This window comes from Myotis lucifugus, unplaced genomic scaffold, assembly GCF_000147115.1.
Source record: "Myotis lucifugus unplaced genomic scaffold, Myoluc2.0 scaffold_98, whole genome shotgun sequence".
In the NCBI taxonomy this organism is placed as follows: domain Eukaryota; kingdom Metazoa; phylum Chordata; class Mammalia; order Chiroptera; family Vespertilionidae; genus Myotis; species Myotis lucifugus.
In genome coordinates this window covers 326,372-353,149 of record NW_005871146.1, presented here as the reverse complement: position 1 = coordinate 353,149, position 26,778 = coordinate 326,372, and the positions used below count along the sequence as shown (strand labels likewise).

The window sequence follows — 26,778 nt, the reverse complement described above, 5'->3', positions numbered from 1 at the left end:
AACATGTCACACACAGAGCCGCAGGTAGATTCAGGAGGTTGGGGAGCTCCCCCCTATCAGGCACAGAGCAGGGCTGATCAGGGGGTTGGGGCGCCTTCCCCTGTCACGAACAGAGCAGGGCGGATAGGGAGGTTGTGGCCCCGCCCCCTGTCACACACAGAGCCGCAGGGCGATCAGGGGGTTTGGGCGCTGCCCCCTGTCACGCTGATCCCGGTGCTGGGAGGCATATTACCCTTTTACTAAATAGGATAGAGGCCTGGTGCATGGGTAGGGGCTGGCTGGTTTGCCCTGAAGGGTGTCCTGGATCAGGGTGGGGGTCCCCACTGGGGTGCCTGGCCAGCCTGGATGAGGTGATGATGGCTGTTTGCAGCTGGTCACACACCCTTCAGGGTGGGGGTCCCCACTGGGATGCCTGGCCAGTCTGGGTGAGGGGCGGAGGGCTGTTTTCAGGCTGGTGGGTGACTGAAGCTCCCGACCGCTCCTTTTTTTCGTGTTTTCTTTTTATCCCCATGAGTGTTTATAATTACCAATTACTTCTTAGTTCCTTTACCACTTTCACCCAGTCCCCCAACTCTACTCCCCTCTGGCAACCATCAGTCTATTTTCTGTGTTTATGAATCTGTTTCAGTTTTGTTTGTTCATTTATTTTGTTTTTTAGGTTCCATATATAAGTGAAATTATATGGTATTTATCTTTCGCTGACTAACTTATTTTACTTAGTATAATACTCTCTAAGCCCATCCATGCTGTTGCAAATGGTAAGATTTCATAATGATTGAGTAATATTTCATTATACATATGTACCACAACATTTTTATCCACTCATTTATCGATGGGCACTTAGATTGCTTCCATGTCTTGACTATTGTAAATAATGCTGCAATGAAGATAGGAGAGCACATATTCTTTTGAATTAGTGTTTTGGATTTCTTTGGATATATACCCAAGAGTGGAATTGCTGGGTCATGCAAGGCAGTTCTGTTTTTATTTTCTTGAGGACCCTCTATACTGCTTTCCCTAGTAGCTGCACCAGTCTGCATTCCCACAACAGTGCACGAGGGTTCCTTTTTCTCCACATTCTCACTAACACTTGTTTGTGGAGTTATTGATGATAGCAATTCTGACAGTGTGTGGTAATAACTCATTGTGGTTTTAATTTGCATTTCTAGGCAGAGATACTTTTAAGTAGAAGTAGATATGGCTTTGAAGATCTGCTTCCATTCATACAGTAGGCAGGGAGTTGCCTAGTAAGTTCATTTTTCATTAACTGGTACTTTGAACTTAAACCCTAATACTAGGCCAGACCTTGACAAAGAAACTGTTTACTCCCCACCAATTCTCAGATCCCAGTTTGGAACTGGACCAGTCCAGTAAGTCTAACAGTGGTCGGCAAACTCAGTCAACAGAGCGATTGAAATTTCTTTTGAGAGCCAAATTTTTTAAACTTAAACTATATAGGTAGGTACACTGTTATTAACTTAATTAGGGTACTCCTAAGGCTTAGGAAGAGCCACACTCAAGGGGCCAAAGAGCCACATGTGGCTCGAGAGCCGCAGTTTGCCGACCACGTGTCTAGAATAAAATGAAGAACAAGAGAGGGATTTTGTTCCTCTTTGCCCAGTAGCAGGCTGACCAGTAACTTCCATCCCAGGACTTCTCAGTTCTGGGCTCAGCTGCTGAATGACTAATTCAAATAGAAGTAGGAGAGGGATGCCCATGTATACTTGTGCTTTTGTCAGATTTGGAGATAATCTTTTAGGATTGAGGAAAATCTATCACAGAAAATCAGTTAACTTGTACCTCTGGACAAGGGAGTGGGATTTGGGGTGTGGTGAAGGAGTTATGGGTGGCAAAGAGTCTTTAACTCTTAACTGTATGTGACTTTATATTTTGAATTGATTATAGTCAGAATGTATTCATGTATTATTTATGTCTTTAAGGGGAAAAAAGAATCAGGTTTTTCCAAGTAGCATAAATGTAGGGTCTTTGGGGGCAGAAATAATGGGATAGCAATAATAAAGTTGTAAAAAGTTTAGTCACAGAACACTGAAAATATACACGTGGCAGGAGCAGTGTGAAGTGGTGGAATATAAGGCTGCAGAAATTGGTGGGAGTGAGTTTACAGGTACCTTGCATCCCCTCAAGGACTTTGGATTTTGTTCACAGTTGGTGAGAGACCAATTAGAGTTGAAATAACATTTTAGTAACAATAATAAAGCATAGCAAAAGCATTCAAAGACATTTTTGAAAAGGTTCATCCATACCTCTGTCTTTTTTGTTGTTCTAGTCTTACTAGGCACTTTTTAAAAACAGTTATAATAATAGTTTATGTATCATTTTATGTCTGCTCTTTTCCTCTAATCTTGTAATAATTTTTTATGTTACTGTGGAAGAGTTTAAGTAAGGGAATGACATGATCAGCTTTGTCTTTTAAAAAGATAACTCTGGCATCACTAGGGAAGATGGCTTGATAGAAGAGAATCAAAATAGGGTTAAAGAGTAGGGAATGTGTTTAAGAGATGTTTGGGGGGTCCTGCCCATGAGAAGAGAGTTCTAGCAAACATGAAAGTACGCCCCTGAGTCCACATTGTAAGTTGAGAGCAAGCCTTACCCATCAACCAAATAGAAATACTGCTTATTCCTCCTGGAAAGCTCCCCTCTGCCTTCAACATTTTGTATAAGTCTCAGAGATCTGGTTTCATCTTGAAGTAGGCTGAGCTCTAAGAGTCTTTGCAGAGACTAAACCAGTGTTGATCCATTAACAGTGCACAAAACCACGTAGCTCACAGGGGGTATTGTTAGTGCTATACTTCCTTTTGGTACTTAGCCGATTATCTCAGTGGTCAGGAGTGTGTGTGTGTATAGTGATGACAGAGGTTTTGAAAACTTTTTCTTGAATAAAACATTATCATTGTTACTGCAGTAATACATATTAATTTAAAAACTCGCTATATAAAGTTACTTTCAAAAATATATATTTGGAAGGGAGCACTAGACTTTTCAGAGATGGGGTAAATTATGCTGCTCCCCCAAAGTCTTGTTGTTTATAGTTAAGGCAAGTCATTTAATCTCTCTGGTGCCTAGTCTCCACACCTTAAAAAATGTAGGAGTTTTTAACCTCTGAAGTGTGTATGTTATTACTTCAGCAGTATCTTTTATTTTTGCTGGTGATAAAAAGTAATTTTGATCCTTAGTAGTTGATAGAATAATATACTGTAAGTTACATTTTATCCTTAATAGTACAGGGGCTATCACTAAGTAGGTTAGGGAAGCCTGTGAACTAGTTATCACTAAAAACAGCCTTCACTTTGAACCAGTTATCACCAGAAATCTCCACTTTGATTTTAAGGTTGCTTTGATCAATAATCAAAAGGCATTCTAATCTAGTTTCACGTTTACTTAGCAGACTGGTAGAATTAGTATAGCAGGATAAGTAAGGTGTGGGGATTACTTCTTCCCCTCTCCTCTCTCTGCCTCTGTGCCCCTCCCTTGTCTTCCATCTTCCCCTTGTCCTCCTTGAAGAGGGACCAACCCTTTTATGTTAGAGGCCCGATGCACAAAATTCGTGCAAGAGTTAGGCCTTCCTTCCCCCAGCTGCGGGCAGCGGCTTCCCTCTGGCACCTGGGACCCGGGCTTTCCTCCGGCTGCCAGCAGGCACCTGGGAAGGGCTTTTCTCTGGGCCAGCAGGCACCTGGGACTCAGGCTGCAGCCCCAGCTTCATCTGGAAGGACGCCTGGTGTAATTAGCATATTACGCTTTTATTATTATAGATCAGTGATGGTGAACTGTTTGAGCTCAGTGTGTCAGCATTTTGAAAAACCCTAACTTAACTCTGGTGCCGTGTCACATACAGAAATTTTTTGATATTTCAACCATAGTAAAACAAAGATTTATATTTTTTATATTTATTTTATATATTTAAATGCCATTTAACAAAGAAAAATCAACCAAAAAAAATGAGTTCGCGTGTCATAGGTTTGCCATCACTGTTATAGATAGTAGATACCATTAGAACAGATTTTAGATGACAGTTAATACTTTATATTTTTAGAGAGTTAAAACTGTTTAAAATATTACTCCTGTACAATCTCACTTTAAAACTTTAGCTTCCTTTTTTATTTAAAAATAAAAACCTCAATACTGTTCAGGTCATGGAAAATTCCTCTTACTTCACTAACTAATTAGAAAAGACTTTATTAAATTGATTTCACTATAATTTTTTTGTTGAAACAAGATACATACCTTACTGTTTCCAAAATAGGGTATCAGGTGGCTCCTTCCCTATAGTTAGTTTGCTATTTAGTATTAAATCATCTTTGAAATTTTATTATTTCTTAAAGTTGCAGGGTGTTTTATATAATTGAAAGAGTTGAAAGGAACCACAACCTCATAACTTAGTCAGATGACCCACAGTTGTGAAAACAGACAGATAAAAGGGCCAGAAAAAGCCTTAGGTGTGCATGGAGAGAAGCATTGCCATATTTGGCCTTCATTAGATTGTATATTGCTTTGCATATGTACACACAAAGTTTCTTTGGTGACTTTCTGTATTTGATATTAATTTTTGAGTAGATGAGATATTTTAAAAGGTGGATTTGTGTTATATTGGCATATTGTCTATTTGAAAGAAACCACTACTGTCTACTGAAAAAAAAACACTATTTTGTTTCCACAGAAACCTGCTAATATTTTAGTTATGGGTGAAGGTCCTGAGCGAGGAAGAGTAAAAATTGGTATGTTATATCTTTGATAAGTCACAGTGTAGCACTCTTTTAAGACTTTTGTAGGCAGCTGTATCACTTCTAATTTTTGCTTTAATAATACGCCTATATTCATGTACCTCCATATGATTGAAGCCATTTTTAAAGAGTATACATTAAAAGTGAAAAGTGTTTCACACTCTTAAAGGTGTCAATCTTTAGAGACTGAAGTGTTCTGATTATAAAATAAGCCATGCAAGCTTTTTAAAAACTTTTACCTTCATTAAAAATAGCCTGTAGTTGAGTGGAGGGGGGGGGGGGCAATGGGGGGATAAGGACACATGTAATACCTTAATCAATAAAGGAAAAAATAATAAAAAATAAAATGAAAAAAATAAAGAGAATACTTCTTTAAAAAAATAGCCTGTAGAGGTGAGTGGCTTCTGTTTGTGTTAGACCGCAAGCCTCACCTTTAGTCCCAAGGGCATACAGCATACTGGTAATTAAACCATCAGGTCTGTTCACCTGAACCAGATTAGATCAGAACATATGCTTATGTTGACCCCATCTAGATTAGGAATTACAAACCAGGAAAACCACTGAGGCCAGATAGATACAGAACCTTAAGTTCTAACAAGCCTGTCTTGTAGCAGGCCTTTGCCTGATGGTAAAAAAAAAAAAAAATTAATGAGCATTTTGTACTTTGGCATGTTTTTTAATAGCTTCTTAAAAATATATCCAAACAAAATTTTACCCATTTTTGATAATTTATAAGGATAGAATTAAATTAATTTATCCTAATTGGGTTTTTTTCATTGTCATTTCTAAGTTGTGTTTGTCACATTTAGTTTGTTTTGTGTGCGGGTAGAAATGTTGTAACTGAATTGGATGAATTTAAAGGCAGCAGGTTTGTGGAACCATTTAACAAAGTTAAATAGTAATTTCTGATTGCATGATTTAATATGAATAAGAATTATAAGCTGATTTGTACCATTTCTCCAACAAAGAAAAACATAGGTGTTACTAACTCTTCTTCCCTCTCCTCCTCTATAAATTCCCCAAATCTCACTTTCCACTTTAATTAGACTCAAATGTACTCTTTTATGATATAAACATTGCAAACTTTTTAGTAGTGATAACATTTGATGCACCTCAAAGTACTCCTAGTCATTGATTTCCCTAGAGAACCAGGCCCTGTTAGTACTGTCATCAAATGATGTTAAGTCCTCACCTGTGCTTTTAAAGGATTTTGTCCAATCCAGTTTGGTGCCACCAAATTAAAATATAAGTTCAAAGCATGCAAAATGTAAAAGACCCAAATAGTAGTGACAGATGTGTTCTTTACTGTAAAATTTGGGGACAGCATATACTAAGGTAATCTAGTTTGGGATTATATTTCTGTGTAATGTATATAATGTTGGCAGGTTTGGGGAGGAAGGCACTAACGGCTTAAAAGCATTCACATTTAAGAAGAAATAAACAGTTTTCTATGAACCAGTACTTAGTAAGCTGACTCATGGTTTTAATTCTTTGCCAAATGTCTGTGTTTTTCAAACCTCAATAATTAACTAGATTAGGCTAGGATCTACTTCATTAAAAAATGTATGTTAGGAGAACAAACTAAACAAATGGTGGATGAATCTTGAAATTTTTGAAGTGGTGGTATGGTAGTGATTTTTTTTATTCAACATGTATTTGCCAAAAGCTATGCATAATGACACCATACTTGATACTAAAAAGAATAGAGAAATGAAAAAGACACAATTTTTGCCTTTAACAGAATTACAGTGTAGTAGGATAAACAGCCATGCCTCAATAACTACACTACACATTAAACCATATTAAGTGCCATGAACTGTATCTCACCACAGCTCCAGCTCGGATATGAGTGATGGCATTTGTCAAATCACTTAATTTCTTCTAACCTCAATGTTGTCATTTGGAAAAGAAGGTGATTGATTGAATTGATTGAACTATATGACTTTAAAGTCTTTTCCAGCTTAACAAAATACTGTGACTCTTAAGTTAGTAAAATTCAACCCAAATAAATGGGGAGAAATAGTGGTGTTAACATACTGTACAGTCAACTTTTGATTATACCAGTGAACAGACTTATTGATGCAACGATGGAAAGCTTTACTCTGATCTCGTTTCTCAGTGCGTTTGACCAATGCAAAGAACGGAAATGCAGTTTAACAATCCTGTCCCCACTGGTGGTATGGCAGATAGAAAGAAATCTGCCTAGAGGAGTAGGGTCATCCTTGACCTCTGGCAGCACAGCATGTCTCTAGCCTAGTTGAAGAGTGAGTGACAATAGTTTGCAAAGAATGAAGATCTCAGACTTATCTTACTTTTAGGTTTTGTGTTTTTTCTCCCAGAATTCAGCACATTTTTATACCTTACTAAATAACAATGATAAAATTAGAGTAATTAATTAAATTTGTTAAAATCTATTTACTTAACATTCTTCTATGGGTTTTTTGTTTGTTTGTGTTTGTTTTTTTACAGCTGATATGGGCTTTGCCCGATTATTTAATTCACCTTTGAAGCCTTTAGCAGATTTGGATCCAGTAGTTGTAACATTCTGGTACCGAGCTCCAGAATTACTTCTTGGAGCAAGACATTATACCAAAGCTATTGGTGAGTAGAACTAATTAAGATTCTGTGACGTTTTAAAAGTGGCTTTGTTGTTGTAAAATATAAATATTTCTATAGATTTTTGAATCAAGTAACAGAAAAGTATAAAAGTAAGAACAAAAACTAACCTAAAATTCTACTACCTAGAAATATCATCATTGGCATTAGGGGTATATTATTCCAGACATACCTCTCTGATAGATAAATAGATATTAAAAACATTTTAAATATATGAGATCATACTATGCATTCTAAGTAAAAAGTATTTTAAATTTTACTTGAAAGGAGAAATAAGCACAGTACAATTTCTAAGTTATTGAACTTCAGACAATTATTTTTTTCAAATATTAGTTCCTAAAATATTCCCTTAAAGTTAAGGAAAAAAATACTTTTAAAAGTAGTAATCTAGAATGTCTTAATTCACTTTAAAATTTTTATAGTATTGATTACCTCCCTATTATGACATATTAGGAAATTAGTGCTTTTATACTTCTTCCCCCACCTACCTCTCATTTTATAAGCTATATTAGTAATATCATTAGTATTACTACTTTGTTGATGATTTCAGCCTTTAATTTCTGTTTGCAAGCCATAATTCCCATGGTCTAACTTAGATCGGTATTGTAATAGATTCAGTGTTCAGCTACCATAGTCCTTTTCCCACAGGTTTATGTGCTTTGCTTCTTTTTGCCCTTATTGTGTGTTTTTACTGGTTACTTAACTTGTTCTATATATGATATTAAACCTACCTTTCTTTTCTTGGATAACTCCATCCTGAAGTTTTCTATGTTTTGCTCTATTCTGGACTGTGTTTCATCCTGGCTTTTTCTTTCTTTTCTTTTTTTTTAATTCCTATGGGTTGGGTATATTTTTTTCTGGGGTTCATTATCTCATTCCTTATTTCACTACAGCATATTCTCAAGTAGCAGCCTTTAAAAGGGTATCTTAGAGGTAAATTTTCTAGTTCTTGTATTTCTGAAAAATGCCTTTATCATACTTGACAATTTGTCAGAGTGCAAAATTATTTATCTAGGTGCAAAATAATTCTCCCTCAGAATTTGATGATGCTCTTCCATTGTCTTCTAGCATCAGTGTTGCTAATGAAATGTCTCATGCCAACCTTCTTCTCATTTATTGGTATATTGCCTGGGGTTTTTGTCTTTCTTAAAACAAAATAGGATTTCTCATCCTGATATTTCACAGTGATCTGCTGGCTACTTGGTAGACACATTTGATCTGAAGTTCATTTCCTATATCCCTATTTCTTTCTCTCCTAAACTAAGTGTAGACAGATGTTAGACTTCTTTTATTGAGCCGTTATACCATTTTTCTTCTCATGCATTTTCTGCCTTTATCTTTTTTATTTCCAAGAGCCCCTTCTTATCCTCTGATTCTTAATTTCTCATAACATCTTGTATTGTTTTATGAGAAGAAAATCTTCTCAAATATCTGTTAAGATAGTGATAACAGTGCTTTTTAATTGTTTGTAATTTGCTGTATTCCTGGAATAATTATCCATTTTTTTCTGTAGACATTCTTTTTATTTATATGTCTTGATCACTTCTTTCCATGTGGCAGTTGTTCTTCAACTGTTGACCCTTGATTGTATCTTCATATTTAAGAATCTGATTACAGAAAGTTGTTTGGGAACTTTGTGTACATTTACTTTAGGGTGATCCAGCAGAGAATTGCCATTAACTGAGGAAACCCTAAATGCTAGCAAGCACAAGTCTTTGCTTTGAGACCATTCAAATTCTTTAAAGGAAGAATTCTCCCACTTTTGGCCCAGTCTATGTACCTGATAGCCCCTGGGCAGTGGAGGAGAGTGGTGGGAGGAGGATCAGCTCTTTAAAATATAGTTGAAACTAGTGAAAACTGGTCTTGGAGAGGAGATATACTGTGGTCCTAAGGCATAATGAAGTCTTGTGAATTTCAGGGAAGCCAGCTAGATGGCAGAGGTAGAGGGAGACATTGAGGCAGGATGCTGGCCATCATGAGGACACACCTCTGAATTATAGCCACCACATAGGACCCAGTAGTGTTGACCAGGCTTGGCTGCTCCACCCTACCTTTCAATTTGACATTGAAAGGCCTCTGTTCCCCTCTGACCATTCTGACATTTTGGAGCGCTGTAGGCCGCAGCCAGTAAAGTTAAGACATAATGAAATGTATTCTAGAAGACTTTTCTTTTAACTCAACGAATAATCACAGATCCCACGCTCTGTGTGGAGGCTCCACGTCTAGTTTACAGCCTTTCAGGGGAGGCAGGCATTGAACCGTTACTATGAGCTGAGTGCTATTGTACAGGTTTGTTCAAAGGGTGGGTTTGATATTGCCAGGATGGTAGAGAGGAAAAGGCATTCCGGGCAGGAGGAACCGCATGGAAACCTTCAGGTGTGTCGTGTGAATGGAGGATAGGAGTAGTTAGTGTGGCTGGAAGATGTGATGTTTGGGAGGGAAGCAAGCTTGATGTTAGAGGGAAATCATTTGAAAGGATTCCATGCTGAATGCTGTACCTTAGCTGCATGCTCCATGTATCATTCAAATGGTGGTGAGAACAGTCAATGGATAAGATCTAGGAGGACTCGTTGACCATCCCACGTTGTTATTAAAAACAGAAAAAGAAAATACAGTTTACCCTTGAACAACGCAGGGGTTGGAGCAACAACCACCCAAACAATAAAAATTCAGCATATGAATTGTTGACCCTCCATATACTTGGATTCCCAATTGCGAATCGCAAATATGTACAGACTTGTTGTAGTTGGAATATTTCGAAGTACAAAATCTCCCAGAGTTGTGCAGGTCAATACTGCTTCCTACTTAACAGTAATACTGTGGCCTAGATCCTTCTCAGTACTGTTACGTCTGCCTTTCATGTCCCAGAAATATTTTTACATATGTCTGCCTGGATCAGATCTTCACATGGCCAGTCTCTTCTTTTCATTCAGATCTTAGTCAAAATACTGCCTTATCACAGAGAACTTCCTTGATCACAGTCTAAAGTAACCACCCTACCTTCCTCATCAGAGTTCCGTCTTACTGTCTTGATAGCATCAAACAGTGCCTGAAATCCACTAAAACAGATCCACCTGTCCTAACTGTTCTCCAATTACAGGCCAGAGCCTCTACAGCACATAGTAGTAACTTAGTACTCTGTTGAGTAAGTGAATGAATCTTGTCCCTGGGGGTCTCCTGTTCTTGTCATTACTGTGGGTTTGTATCTTTATTACTTTGTTGTCATTTCAATGTATACTCAAGAAGGTAAAAGGAGAAATACTTGTGATCATTTCTCCATATCAGTCTTGAATCCAACATGTCTTTTTTCAAAAAATCTTTGTTCACTACTCTTCATACCAGCATTGAGATCACATTTTATTTTATAGAAAAATAAAGGTAGATAAAGTTAAGTCAGCTTGATATGGGATTTCTCAACTATCTTTGTGAGTTTTCTACAAATCTAAAATAATTCCAAAATAAAATACATATATTTTAAAAAGTCAGAAGGAAAACTAAAGATTATTAAAGGTAGTTCTATTTTTGAGTTACATATTATTACCTAAACACATATTTGGTTATCTTTTTTACAAGTACATTCTACATGTACTTAAAAGCATATAAACTAATATGATCCATAGCTATTTTTTCCACCTAGAAAATGAATATTTAAAAATAGTGTTACTTTTGGTAAGACATGTTAATAGAACATACAAATAGAAAGTGATTACCTAATGTTAGCTGCTATTAACTGAAAAATTGAGACTTTGAAATCACTTAAATAAATTAAGAAATATATTATTGGCCCTAGTCAGGTAGCTCAGTTGGTTAGAGCGTCATCCTGATATGCCAAGGTCTCAGGTTCGATCCTAGGTCAGGGAACATATGGGAAGCAACCAATAAATGCATAAGTAAGTGGAACAACAAATCTCTCCTCTCTCACTCACTCTCCCTCCCTCCCTTCCTCTTTTTCTCTCTCCCTAAAATCCATCAATAAATACAATTTTTTAAAATGTACTATCACAGAAGCTTGTGACTTTGGTTCATTATTATATTTTTCTTTTTTCTTAGTAAACTTATATTTTACTGTGAACATTAAGATTTGTATAGCCTGATATTCACTAATTCTACAATCCAACAGCTTTAATGCAAGGGCTCTTTGTCATAAAGCAAACTATCAGCAGTTAGGTAGATTCCTTTAGTCAAATGACTTTGTAATTTGGGAAAGAGAATGCCTTTCTTCATAGCTTTTCCCTTTTCTTTTCATCAGCATTAAAATTTATTGAATAACTTAAACTTTTTAAAACTTAAGAGAAACCAAAATGAATGCAAATTATGTAGTTTAAGGGATGTCTAGTTGAGAAAACAGTATGAATATATGCATAAAATAATTTTGTCTTCTTTAAATAGAAGTAACAAAGACTAGCAACCTGACTTGTAGCCTTAACTCTGTCACTCCGAAGGGTGTATGTGTTTGTGTATGTTTAGGCAAAATGAGAATTTAACCTAACTCATTTCTTAGATCCCCATCAACTCTGAAAGCTCTATGACTTTAGGTAAAAACAGCTGCCTTCTCAGATAGGGAGATCACAAAGGTTACTAACTTGGGTTGAAACTCAGGTCAGTGACAGCCCCTCTGCAGTGGTGCTCCCCACCTCGTGTCCACCTGACTTGGCCAAGAACAATCTTGTATCAAAACATTAGCACAAAAAAAGTTATATTGGTATCTTTATTTTTGGTTTGAGAGAGAAATTACACATAAACTATTTTTAATGTAAGTTTTAAAAAATAGAATAAAGAAGTAAAAAATGAAATTTCTTCCTTGATTTCAGTCTCTCCCACTCAATCCCATTCTTCCCACCACCTATGCATGTAGCCTAAGAGTCCCTTAAAGTAATCAACAGGTTCCCCACACCACAGTGAAAGCTATGTACCAAGAACTTCCCTAGCAGATTGACTTCCCTGTCAAATAGTTGTAGTGTGAGCAGTGGGTAGATGAACCTGTGTGGTTGAATTTATACATAAATACCTTTGGTGGGTTATTTTAAACTAAAGGCTAAAAAGAAACAGCAAAAGAGCAGAGGAAAAAATCTGAACATCCAACTACTATGTTCCCACTTTCTATTACAAACAGATTGTAGTGCTGTGGTCATTTATTCCATTGTTCAGAACTGTAAGCTGAATCATTAAGTCAAAGAGAGGAAATGATAGATTGTAAACATTGTCCTCCCCGGACAAAGTTAAAATCATTTTGAGCATCTGGAGTTTTAGTTTGATTGACTTTGTGGAGAGGCTGAAAGGGGATTATTAATTTTTACTTTACTGATAGTAAAGGAGTCTCAAGTTTTACTAAAGTATGGATTTTCAAGCTCAGATTTTTGTCCTCAAGTAACTGAATGCCTGCTGAATATGTAGCATTCTATTAAATGGGAAATAAACAATAACATAGGGAGAATGAGAACTGACGCTTTTATTAAACTAGAAGCTTGCTATTAGTACACCTATTGATTAAAACATTATTTAAGCCGAAACCGGTTTGGCTCAGTGGATAGAGCGTCGGCCTGCGGACTGAAAGGTCCCAGGTTCGATTCCGGTCAAGGGCATGTACCTGGGTTGCGGGCACATCCCCAGTAGGAGCTGTGCAGGAGGCAGCTGATCGATGTTTCTCTCTCATCGATGTTTCTAACTCTCTCTCTCCCTTCCTCTCTGTAAAAAATCAATAAAATATATTTAAAAAACAAAAACATTATTTAACAAATCTTCTTCTCTCCCCATTTGGGTCTACTTTGCCTGGTTGGTTCAGTAGCTATACATGAGCATCACAGATTTTGAGAAGTAGATGTAACTTATATGTTTTTAATTTAAAGGGAAATCTTTCTAGAAGGAAGTAAACAGGTAGGTGAGTAGGAAAGGACTTTGCCATGGATTTGGTATAGTCTGACAAAATAGGCGTGATAGGGAGGAGAGACTATTTAAAATGTTAGAATTTGTCTGAAATAATAGCCAGGTCAGCAAACTCAAATTCATAATTCATGTCTACATCAGAATTTTGAAGGAAAGAAAGTTGGTGAAATTGATAAAAGTGAAAAATAAGAGATATAAAGAAAGACGTTATTAGGGTGAGGTTAAGCAAGGTTCAATAAACTATTTATTCTTACTTTCCTGATTTTTTACTGTAAAATCAGTGTACTTTACAGATGCTTAGATCCTTTACTCATCTCTCATCTTTCTTTACATATTTTATTTTCTTCTTTAGAATTTTGCCTAGCTAACCAGAAGGATTTGTTACATTGTCTTTTAGGTGCTATGAGTAGAATTTTAAACATGCAAGCTGACCTTTCAGCCCTTTTTGTGATCCTGCTTAGCTTGCCTATCTTTTATTTGATTAAGATTATCAAAGCGTACCCATGTAAAAAGAATTAATCACAAACTCCCTAATTTTCCCATTTACTTTCTGACACTGGTGGGTGGAATGGAAATCTATATTTACTAAAAATGAAAGCGCTTGGTTTATATTTCCTGATGAGACTTCTTCATACGGTGGTATTGGCTAGACTTGGTTCTCTAATGTAAGGTAAAACGGATAAGTAAAAAATGTCATTTTTAAAAATCTCTTGCTGCTAGTGAGGGTGTATATATTTAAGTAAATAGATGATTAACTTGTTACTCTGAAATGTAAATATGATCATTTTATTTTAAATTAAATACCTACCTACATTTCAGTTTTGTAGTTTAAGAATTCTGTTATTTATAAATTAAGTTTTTCTCATTTTTCCATTTAAGTGGCAACTAATAACATAGATGAACAATCAGTTTTAATAAAAGTCATTTTTCCCCCACTATAGTTGTATTGGTTAGATCATTCAAAAACCACTGGCTGAGTATCTGCTATGTGAAGAAGTTAACATTGTCATTTTAGGGATTTGTTGCTTTCAGCTTCAAGTTCTAAATTGGTATATAGATCTTTCTATTGAGTAAAAATGTAATATGAATGGAAGTTAGTTTGTATCTTAATGCAAATGAAGGGCATTTGTTGTGTACAGAGAAATCCATTTACCTGGCTTTTATAAGTAATTATTATGAAGTTATAGCCTTTGTACCCATTTAAAGGTAGTATTTTACCCTCCTTTTTTTGTTCCTATTAAATATTTGACCTTGCAAAATCTCCTGACACTTGTTATACTCTAAAGAAAAACTTTGATTGATATTTTTTTCTTTATTGATTAAAATATCAATCAAAATTTTTTAAAAAGAAAAATATTAATTTTTATTAAAATATTATATTATTTTATGTTAATGATTACTCATTTATTTCAGCCCTTTGTATTCAGCATGTCTCTATAGAAATAAACCTACATTTCTATGAAAAAAAAGAAACATTTTGAATGAAAAACTCTTCAAGTAGAAACATTGTTTCGTTAGAATATTTGTGTTCAGTCGCTGTCTTTTTCTTGTTGTAATCACACCTTGCTAAATAGTGCTAACATGGGAGCATAATTATTAGACTTCACAAATTAAATAAACAAGCTAAAGAAAAAAAATTTTTTTACCACAAAAAATTGTACTGATTATTTTTGGCAAGTATGCCCCATTTCAGGGGCTGTTTGGATTTTTGGTTTATTTATTTTTTTGTTTAGTTTTGTTTGTTTGTGGTTCCCATGATCCATATGTAGCTTTGTATGTATTTCATAAATAAGGTAATGTTTGAAGCATTTAAAACTCACCCAAAATGTAGCTAACAAATTGATTTACACTTGGAATGAAGCCAGTTGGTGGGGTAGAGGTATAACAGGGAATGAAAGATTGGGGTGGGTAGAATGGGAATCTATATTTACAAACCATATCCTGTGGTATTTATAATTATAATTGCTTTGGAATTAATATGACTTATCAGGGAAAGAAAGGAAAAAAAACACTCCCCACCAAAATAAAAATGCATTTTCTTTTGGAAAGAACCACTTTATTTTCCTCCTTTCTTTTTCTTTTTTCCTTTCTTTTTTTTTTTCCTTTTCTTTTTTTTTTTTTTTGTCTTTTTATTTTAAAGATATTTGGGCTATAGGGTGTATATTTGCAGAGCTACTAACGTCAGAACCAATATTTCACTGTCGACAAGAGGACATCAAAACTAGTAATCCTTATCACCATGACCAGCTGGACAGAATATTCAATGTAATGGGATTCCCTGCAGGTACACATTATGTTTTCGTTTTTAAATCACTGTTGTTTGAACTTAGGTATCTTCATTGGAAAGGTGCATATTTTTAGCTGATAAAAGCTACTCTTACTTGATTCTTTATATTTATGATTTGTCTTAATCAAAGATCCATAGAAATAGCAAAATTTGTAAAGTTCACATTTTAGCATAAAATATTTATGGGTTTCCTGAACTTGAACTTGCAGGTGTATTTTTGTTTCTTTTTGTTATTGTTGTTCTGTTTTGTTTTGTTGTTTAATATTTGAAATTATAAAATATTTGCAATATCTGTATTTAAAAAGGTGCCTTTAGTTCTTACCAGTGGGAATTGCAAATAAAATTCAATAGCATGCATTTTTGTCTGGCAGCATATATTATCCTGCTATTAATTACTTGGCACTTGAATATAAATTTTGAACATGATTTTTATTTAGGACACTTACAGAATCACATTGTATTGAATAATAGCATATTTTTCTCTATAATCTTTGTCAATAAGAACATTCTTTTTAGTGTTGTAGTACAACAGTCAGAATGTAGGTGAAAGTCGAGCATTCCAACAACCTTGCTTGCACTGATTTGTGGCAGGGAGAAAGTTGTTTAGGTGTCTCATCATGGGCATTAGATCTCTTCAGCTGTATCCCATTCCTTTGTTATACCACAGAATGATAGTTCATCAGTCACTAAAAACTGTGCCCAGTGGTCCAGAATAATGAAAATTTGTTTAAAGCACCTTTATAATTTTGGATAGTCGAGTACTTATTAGAAATTGTTTATTGGAATTTTTTCTCAGGTCACTATCTCAAGACTAATACACATATATCTGGGAGTTTATAATTTCACATTCCCTTAGAAGGGTGTTAATTATCAGTAAATGCAGAATAATTACACAGATACTGCCTTTCTCCAACATTGCTTAACAATTCTGCAAAGACTGCTTTGTTGTAATGGGAATTTCATTTATTCACTGAGTATTTACTGACTACCTGCCATGTGCCAGGCACTGTGTTAAATATAAAATACTGTTGACTTAGATATGATCCTTGCCCTCTTCAAGTTTACATTTTATTGATCTAAATAGACTGTTTCAGGAATACGTATGGTTTGAGTAGATGGAGAAGAGTGGCCTTTGCTTCCCACTTCTGAATGGGTCCACCAGGGAAAGGAACATGACTTAAGATGGGGAGGAAGTGGGAAAGGCCTCTTTAGGAGATGATTCTTAATGTGTGGTTCAACAGTTAGGATAGGCTCAGCTTATAAGGAACTTGAAGAACGGGCAGCAGAATTTAGATTTGCTATGCTAAAGAGTGAGACTCCATCATAAAATTTTGAGAACTAGTAGCATGATTTATGTTACATTTTTAAAAGATCTAAGAATGGCAGTGGTTTATAAAAATCAATGAAAAACAAGTAACTAGTCAGGGAAACCAGCTGCTTGCCTAAAACAGTACTCCAGGTGTAAAGTGATAATAAGGATGGAGAATAAAGGACAAATGTATCATTTTTATAGCAAGTGTATCATTGAGGGAAAAGTTAAAAGATTATCTCAATATTTCTAGCTTGAGAAATTTACAAAATAGAGAAATCGAAGTAAGAAAATAGTTGAGAAAATTCCATTTAGGAGCTTAAAATATATATTTAGTTTACTTTAAAATATGTGATATTTGTGGAGGAAGGTAGCAAATATTTTTACAAGTAAATTGAAAGAAGCTCGAACCTCTAAAGGCCATTTCAAAGCTAATGGTGCTGTTCGGCTACTGTTATAGTGCTGTGCACCTAGTAGGCTCTCTTTTACTTTATCAAAGTAAATGTCCATTGATAATGATGGAGAAAACAAGCTATCTAGCTGTGTTGTTTGAATAACTCTAATGCCAGCAAAACTAACTGAAACATTTTCTACCTAATATATTAGTAGTTAGGATTGTTTTTGTTATGTTATTGAAACTAGCCAAGGTCAACAGCTAATTAATATACTAGTTATATCCTACTTTATTCTATTTCAGATCATTATTACTGCTTACATAGATTGCTGATGTAAAAGCAATGTATTTAATAAGGTGACAATAAGGAGGGCCATATAAAAAGCAGTGCACCTTAAAGCTGCTGAGGGGAGGACATTACATTTATTATTGAAGAGATTGGTTACTGATTTAACAAAGAAATTTGGTAGAAAAAAGAAAAATATTGATTTTACAGAGAAATAGAATTATTTAATAATAGAAATATTTATAACTTATTACCCTCTAGTTATAGAAATTGAGGTAACATAAACATAGTCAAACACATAGAAAGTAGGCATTAAAAAGAGAGATAGAAAGGTCTAATTCTATACAAGGTAGAGTTGTATTTACAGTTTAAGATAAGATGTTTACTATAGCTTACCATTTATTTGAAGTCTGTGCTTTCATGGAGGTTAAAAGTATAGGAAATGTAATGAAACTGAGATGACCTTTATTAAAGTTCTTGAGACTAGGAATCTAGACAACATAAAATTTTATCAATGTATTTCACAGATAAAGATTGGGAAGATATAAAAAAGATGCCTGAACATTCAACATTAATGAAAGATTTCAGAAGAAATACGTAAGTTGGAAAGAAAATAGACCTTTTGTTGAGTTTTGCCTTTCCAGAATACTCAGCAGAAGATTGAGTACTCAACATAATAGAATATGCAACATAATATTACTCTAATAAGTAATTTTATATATTTACTCTAATATATATATATATATATTATACATTGTGACCGTCTTCATTTCTTCATTTCTTAAGATGTTTAAATGATATAAGAAAGGTGAATATCTAATATTAGCAGCTGATTTGGATATGAGAAAAAAATTTATTTTTTCCATATTCATTACTTTCTGGAAGCATTTGTAGGAAGTAATTCTAGGCAGTAAGTGACTGAAATAGCCACTTGCCTACCCATCTAGGTTGGGTAATTTTAAGCAAGTTTTAATAGAAAAGAAGGAATATTTCATTTATTTACAATGTCAAATCAGGGGGTTGGAAGAGGGTAGTATATAGACTTACAACAAATTTTTTTCTTTTTATTTATTTAAGGCTGAGTTAAACTTTGACCCATATATATTTAAGATAATATTTGAGATAACATGCATGTGAAAACTATTCAGTATATATTATTAATGAAATTATCTTGCATGTAATCAGTGGTATCCGTTCAATAGTGACCAGTGTGAATATTTAGCGAAGTATAAAATTGATTTAATGCCACTCTTTATGCTGATTATACCATTTTCAATATATATTCTATATTGATTATGATGAAAAGAATTCTGTGTGGAAAAACTTCAGCCAATGTAAAATTAACCTCAAATTTAATATAGATATCTCATAGTATTTCTCTTTCAGGTATACCAACTGCAGCCTTATCAAGTATATGGAAAAACATAAAGTTAAACCAGATAGTAAAGCATTCCACTTGGTAAGCTTTAACAAACAGTACTAATAAAATGCGTTTTTCTCCCCTAATTGATTAGCCCATCCTAAGGCTTTATTGGGTCAATGTATATGGTTACTCAGCACATTTAGAGTACTTGAACAGTAAATGCGGAGATCCTGTTAATAAATACTAGTAAAGACATAAAAATATTTGTTTTTCCAAACCCATAGCATGATTTGACATGGTTAGATTAGATTTTCTCAAGATAGTCATTATACCAAGTTTATCAAGAACATTTTAAAATAGTTTACTAGATTTCATCAGTTATTTAAAAATTTCAGAGAAGAATCAAGAAGAAAATAACCCCACCATTCAGAAATATTTTTTATAAATTATTTTGTATTTCAACTCTTTGAAAAAACTGTTCACAAAATTTTTAACTCCCAAGATACCTCTTATAAACTTGGGTATTAGAAGTCCTTCAAATTGTATGTATTAATTGCTTTTTCTGGAAGAATATGAGTGATGCAGTGTTTATCAGTGTATAATGGAAAAATGATGACCTGGAAACTGAATTAATCCATGTACTATCAAGATAATTTATGATGTGGTTTTATTCAACTATTGCCAACTTAAATTTATTTAAAATATTTCCAATTTTTTATGCCGTAAAAATTAAAAATGTTTTTTCACTTTATGTTTTTGAAAAAAGCTATATACCATAAAAGGGGGAATCTGAGGAATCAGATTGTATTTTGCTTTACTTAAAATCCTTTTACTCCTTTATTCCCCATATTTTTTTTTAATATATTTTTATTGATTTCCGAGAGGAAGGGAGAGAGAGAGAAAGATAGAAACATCAATGATGAGAGAGAACCATTGATTGTCTGCTTCCTGCACACTTCACACTGGGGAATGAGCCTACAACCCAGGCATGTGCCCTGACCAGGAATTGAACCATGACCTGCTCGTTCATAAGTCAATGCTCAACCACTGAGCCACGCCAGCCGGGCTATTCCCAACATTTTTAAATGAGATTATTAAATGGGAATTATTTTTACTTTGAAAGGATTAAACTTTCCCTTATTATAGGCCACTTGGAAAACATTTCTTCTGTTTCTACTTTTCTTCTCTTTCTACTGTTTCTACTTCTGTATCTTCTACTTATTTTTACATAGTCATATATCAGCAATTTTAAAACAGCGTTCGACGTGTTATATTACCACAATGTATTATTATCCAAATAATGTTTATTGTAATGTACTTACAACAGGACCCAAATTAGAAGGTAAGTTAGATCCTTCAAAAGTATGAACTTATTTGTTCTACAGAATAATAATAGTGATAGATCAATAGTCATTATTTAGGGGAATTACTCTTCCCCCCAATTCACTGCTACTCAGTGTAGTCTGAAGTGACTCACACTACCATTACTGCTGAAATTCTAGAGATAGATCTCCTTTGCAGCTTATTTGCTTGTTTTAACTGTAATGATCTGTCTTGAGTGCACCCATCTGAAAGCTCAGCTATAACTCCCATTAAAACCGTTGTTGAGTATTTTAAATATCAAATCCATGCTTTCCTTTTCAACTCTAAAAATAAAATTGTGTTTTCATTAAAATATCAGATTACTAAAATTAAATTTAAATATCACCATCCCAAACATTTTGAGATGCATTTTAAAATATATCTTGTCGCGTCCTCTAATTGTGTCACCTCCCATGTCTAAGGCTCAATATGTCTATTAGTTCCTTGGTTTTTAAAATGTAGTCCTATTCCAGCAGCATTATAATAGTCTGGGAACTTGTTGAAAATGAAGACCTTTGGGCTCCTGCTCAGGACCTCTGGGAGTAGGGTCTAGCAATCTGTTTTAAGAAGTGCTCCAGGGTGATTCTATTGTACTCTAACATCCGAAAACTTACACCAGAGACTATAAGCAAAGAGAGCACTATTTAGATAATCTCTTAAATCATGTATTAAAATAAGATATTCTAGTTCATAGAGCCTTGAGTAAACTATGTTTTAACCAGAAAAATACTGAGTTTTTACATTAGTTGACATTTCTATATGTAGTGATGATGATGATAACAACTAACACTTATATAATGCTTTCTTTGTGCCAGGCACCATTTAATTGCTTTCCATATATTAACTCATTTAATCCTGAAAACAAACCTATGATAGTAGGTACCAGTTTTAGTCTCCTTTTGACAAATGAGATTACCAAGTGGTTAACTAACTTGTCCAAAGTCACTCAACTAAAAAATGTCTAGTCAGGATTTTAACCCAAGCAGCCTCTTTCCAGACTCTCTTCTGTACTTAACTACACCTCCGTACTTTCCAAGTTCCATATCAATCACCATATTCATTTAGATAGTGCAGCACTGTCCAGGAGAACTTTCTGTGATGAGCTGTGCTGCAATGGAGTAGCCCTAGCAACATGGAGCTATGGAGCTCGAGAAATGACCTGATATGACTGAGAAATTGATTTTTTAAATTTAGTTAATTTGGATTTAAATCTAAATAGCTGCATGTGGTAGCGTATTATTTTTCTTAGAACTTTTTTAAATCCTGTTCTGAATTTGATAATTTAGATAATGTAGGAAAAAGATCATTGGTTTAGAGTAAGAAGATATAAGTTTAATTACTTCTTATAGGAGAAACCACCTGAGATAATGAATATTAGAATGACTAAAATGTGAATTACTACATTAAATTTAATAATTTTATCTTAATTTGGAGGAATAAATGCCCTCCAAATCGTGGTGTTATTCATCTTACAATATATACCTCCCATATATGTGCCAAGGGGTATAACTAGGAAAAGTAATACAGTAATGTTTTATGACTTATGGTTTCAGCTTCAGAAGTTGCTTACCATGGACCCAATAAAGCGAATTACCTCAGAACAGGCTATGCAGGATCCCTATTTCTTAGAAGACCCACTTCCTACATCAGAGTAAGTGATCAATTTATTAACTCACCAGCATGATAAAAGTGGGGGAGGCCTGTTTTCTTTTAGTTGTCAACTCCCAGTTGCCACTCCTTTGATAGAGGGTCCCAATGAAATCTTTATGACAAGCGAAAAACGAGCTCTGATAGCTGAGTGTCACTGAGGGTTTTATAGTGGAGAGGTGTTTGTGTTTCTCTGTTGCTTTATGCAGCATTCTAGCATTCGTTTCACAGTCATCCAGTTGTTGGGTGAGGTTGGTTATGCATGTGGAGCTCACTCACACTCACTGAGATTGCTCACTGCGTTCAGTTACAGTTTGAGTACCAATTACAATCCCATTCCTGGATAAATCTGTGCTCCCTGTGTCATCTTTTACTTTAAATATGCTAGGGAGGGTAAAAAACATTTGGGTTTAATTGTGACATTTTGTCTGAATCTACATTTTGGTTGTAGTAATAAAAGAGTAATGCTAGGATTAAAAAAAAAACAGTTGAGTCATCCTAGATGATTATTGATTATTTTTATACAATGAAAAGTACTTAAATGACCTGCTGTGAAGTCACTGATGAGAAAAAAAGATTCATTTTGTCCCACTTGTATGAAAGATTTTATATTATAAATAGGGAGACAAAGTCCATCTTAAAATGAACACCATTTAAATGAAGCATTTGAAATATTGATAAGTATACCAGAAGTCTTTTTTCTTCTTCTTGTGATCAGTGTTTTTGCCGGTTGTCAAATCCCTTACCCAAAACGAGAATTTTTAACAGAAGAAGAACCTGATGATAAAGGAGACAAAGTAAGTATTAAAGTATAGTTGGCAGCTTCTTGTTTCAGTGCTACCACAACACTTTCAGGTTTGTGTGTATTGTGTTCTCCTTCTGAGTTGAACTTTATTTTTCTGTTTAACCAATTGAGAAGAACCAGCAGCAGCAACAGGGCAATAACCACACTAATGGAACTGGTCACCCAGGGAATCAAGACAGCAGTCACACACAGGGACCCCCGTTGAAAAAAGTGAGAGTTGTTCCTCCTACCACTACCTCAGGTGGACTGATCATGACCTCAGACTATCAGGTATTTCGAGATTATTTGTATTGACCTGCCCTGTCAGTATTTGCATGGGTTTGTGACCATTGGAAAATGTGATGTAATTAAGAAAAGGCCTTTGTGTACCTGGGGAATTACATTGACAGGAAGTGTTATTGGCATGGAAAAGTGCTGACAGTGATACAGTAGAGAGAGTTTAGGCTTTGGAACTAGACAGACTTGGAGTAGTTGAATTTAAATTATGCCATTTATTAACCGTGTGATCTTGAGCAAGTAATATACCATTTCCTGGCTTTAGTTTTTCATCTGTAAAGTGAGACTGGCAAATAACTTGCAGTTGTTGTAGAAGACATGATAAATCTTAGCACCTTATAGTAGAAGCTCAATAAATGGTATCTATTATTTTGAAACAACAGTATGCTATAGTGATGAAGAACACAGGCTTTTAAATCCAAGCTCAGGCACTGACTTTTGGGTAAACCTCAGTAAGTGATTCAAATGTTCTCCGTTTTCTCATTTGTAGAATATGAATAATGGTAACTGTGAGGTTGTATAAGGATAAATGAGAGAACATATGTATGTAAGGCTAGCCTGACATAAGTGCTTAAAAATTACATGAATCACTTGTATATTTTTTATTATATCATTAAAATTCTTAGTAGATTTATGGTACCCAGTAAGCACTTAACAGTTGTGGTGGTGCTATTGATGAATATAATAATAAGAGCTTGTCGAGTACTCAGTTAGGATGAAGCATCTGTACTTAGGATGAAGCATACATTATTTTCTGTCATTTCAGAAAACTGAGGCTTGTAGAGGCTAACTAACTTGCCTGTGTGCATCCAGAGAGCTGGTAGTAGACCCAGGACTCCACTCAGATCTAACTAAAAGGGCTGCTGTATTGCCTACTTGTGGATCCTATCAAGTGACATTGTCAGTTCTTTTGAAGAAAGACCTGTTTTAAAAATTGTATACCACTTCCCTGCTTATTCTAATCATATTCCCAAATAACCTGGGTTTCAATGTGGGAAGGATACTAAAACTTTGATTAGAATTATTTACCTACTAAAAGAGAAAAAGAGATCTTGTTAAACTGATAAGGTTCCCAGAGCCTGCTACTGTAATTCAAGAATTAGATATTGACTCTTTGCTTTGGGTAAGGAGAGGTCCAGCAAGTCAACTAGGAAATCAAGGGCAGACATCTGGATGGGAAGCGTGCCTCCCTCTTGGCTCCAGAGCGTGTTTGCACACTAAGGTGATGACATCCCTAGAATGAAGCAGAGCAGTGCTCCTAACCTCTGCTATTGAAACCAAGCAAAGGCTGCTGTTTTCTCTGTTGCTGTTGTTACTGTTTTTTTGTGTGGGTGATTTCAGAAACAATATCTCTCCACTCTTTTTACTTTTGTATATACCTTGTAGCAGAAAGTAAGATTCATTAGTTTAACCATTCTTTTTTTTTTTTTTAATATATTTTATTGATTTTTTACAGAGAGGAAGGGAGAGGGATAGAGAGTTAGAAACATCGATGAGAGAGAAACACCGATCAGCTGCCTCCTGCACACCCCCCACTGGGGATGTGCCAGCAACCAAGGTACATGCCCTTGACTGGAATCGAACCCGGGACCCTTCAGTCCACAGGCCGACGCTCCATCCACTGAGCCAAACCAGTTAGGGCAAGATTCATTAGTTTAAAGGGCATAAAAATATTTAATGCCAAAGAAAATGATTCTGTAGTACCTTTTCTTGTCATACTTATTTTTATTCTTTAACCATTTGTGTGTGTATTGGGGAGGTTTCTACTGAAGAGACTAGCATGTAAATTGCTTTGGTTTACTTAATGTATACATCATTAAGTTCATGATAAAACCTATCAAACAAATTAGTTATTATCAAGTGGATATAAAACAGCATAAAAAGGGGGTTACGGCTGTAGAAAAAAATGAACTCTACAGCATAACAATAGACTCAGCTCAATATTTGTTACTAGCAATACTTCTGACCTTCATAGAGAAAAAATGGTATTAAAAGATCTGGGGGTTTTGCCATTTTAATTGTAAAGCCTAGTACATAGCACAAGACTCTTTAAGTTCTTAATGCCTTGAAATAAATGACATCTCGAACACACATGATCAGCCATGCTAGCTTGGGATATAACCAACTCATAGATTACATCTCTCCCTCAATCTCCTTTCTAGCGTTCCAATCCACATGCTGCCTATCCCAATCCTGGACCAAGCACATCACAGCCACAGAGCAGCATGGGCTACTCAACTACCTCCCAGCAGCCTCCACAGTACTCACATCAGACACACCGGTACTGAGCTGCGTTGGAATATTGTCAATGCACTGTTGCTAATGCTGCCGGACTAACTGTGCAGCTCTCTGCGGGAACCTGGTATGGGCCATGAGAATGTACTGTACAACCACATATTCAAAATGTCCAATAGCCAAGTTCCACCACTTTTCACAGACTGGGGTAGTGGCTTCCAAATTGTACCTATTTTGGGGTTAGACTTGAACAGAAAGTGCTAGCACAGTTTGTGTTGTGGATTTGCTACTTCCATAGTTTACTTGACATGGTTCAGACTGACCAATGCATTTTTTTCAGTGACAGTCTGTAGCAGTTGAAGCTGTGAAATGTGCTAGGGGCAAGCATTTGTTGTTGTATGTGGTGAATTCTTTCAGTGTAACATTATCTGACCAATCGTACACACACAAAAAGTTTAACTGGTACTTGAAACATACAGTATGTGTTAACTCAACAAAATAACTGAGACTCAAAATGAGATTATTTTGGTACACCTTTCATCCTAGTGTCTTATCAGTGGGTTGATTCATTTTCTACATTAATCAGTGTTTTTTGACCAAGATTATATTGCTTGGGTTTTTTTGAAAGTACAAAAAGCCACATAGTTTTTCCAGAAAGGTTTCAAAACTCCCAAAGATTAATTTCCCACTATAAGTTTGTTTTTATTTTCAATCTATGACTTGACTGGTATTAAAGCTGCTATTTGATAGTAATTAAATATATTGTCATTGATATAAACCTGTTTGGTTCAGCAAACAAACTAAAATGATTGTCATAGACAGTGTTTTATTTTTCCTGTTAGTGTTACTGATTTGTGAGCATGCTTTAAGATGAAAAAGCATGAATGGTAACTTCCTTAAAAAGGTGCGGCATCCAGTTCAGATATTTTGTTGATTTTAAAGCTGGTTGGTGTAGTGCTATTAAAATTTTATTCAGTTTGTTTTCTTTTTTAAAACTTGTTCGCACGTTGTTTAGGGTGCCCTTACTTCAGCAAAGGAGAAGGAGTAGGAGAGCCTTAGAATTTTTGAGGAAAAATAAACCCTATAACATACAATGTACTGTATCAAACTATTTTACATGAATGACACAAGTATTCTGAATTTAAAAAAAATTGAACATTGTTAAAAACAAGGTGTTATGTAATAAATTTATTTTTCATAAATCAAAATATGGAGTCAGCTGTATTTTTATATAACAAAAGGTGTTTTATTTTACTTTAAAATGTGTCTTAACAAGTGGCCTCTAAGTCAATCTCCAGTTGTTTTCATTAATATCTGTCTTCTGCCTCCCTCATAGAGTAGTGATGTTTGATGTAGATGTGCATTCCTTTCTGTTACACTTGGTACTGTAATACTGTAAGATATGAAATAGATAGCTTTCTAATTGAAAGAAGTTATGATGTGCCTTCCATTTCTAGACTAATGCCTAATTCTTTGAGACCAATTTGACTATTTTAACCCAAATAATATTTTCCCTCCCTCCTTCTGCACAAAATATAAAAGATAAAACAATTAACATTTTTCTTTAAATTCAACT

At 35.0% G+C, this 26,778-nt stretch overlaps 1 protein-coding gene across 12 annotated transcripts in view; it reads left to right on the top strand.

Moving 5' to 3' along the window:
- Positions 1 to 26,410, top strand: part of CDK8 (cyclin dependent kinase 8) — a 160,557-nt gene extending 134,147 nt beyond the window's left edge. For 4 of the 12 annotated variants that reach the window (XM_023756692.1, XM_023756691.1, XM_006092101.3 and 1 more), the window contains 9 exons: positions 4,676 to 4,733; positions 7,209 to 7,340; positions 15,379 to 15,522; positions 18,042 to 18,111; positions 18,901 to 18,973; positions 21,793 to 21,890; positions 22,605 to 22,683; positions 22,803 to 22,961; positions 25,130 to 26,410. In XM_023756692.1, the coding sequence (XP_023612460.1) occupies positions 4,676 to 4,733; positions 7,209 to 7,340; positions 15,379 to 15,522; positions 18,042 to 18,111; positions 18,901 to 18,973; positions 21,793 to 21,890; positions 22,605 to 22,683; positions 22,803 to 22,961; positions 25,130 to 25,255 (939 nt within the window). In that variant the 3' untranslated portion in view covers positions 25,256 to 26,410. The remainder of the gene's footprint in view (positions 1 to 4,675; positions 4,734 to 7,208; positions 7,341 to 15,378; positions 15,523 to 18,041; positions 18,112 to 18,900; positions 18,974 to 21,792; positions 21,891 to 22,604; positions 22,684 to 22,802; positions 22,962 to 25,129) is intronic. The other 8 variants (XM_006092102.3, XM_014458627.2, XM_006092103.3 and 5 more) reach the window with 8 other exon arrangements.
- Positions 26,411 to 26,778: the final 368 nt, after the last annotated feature.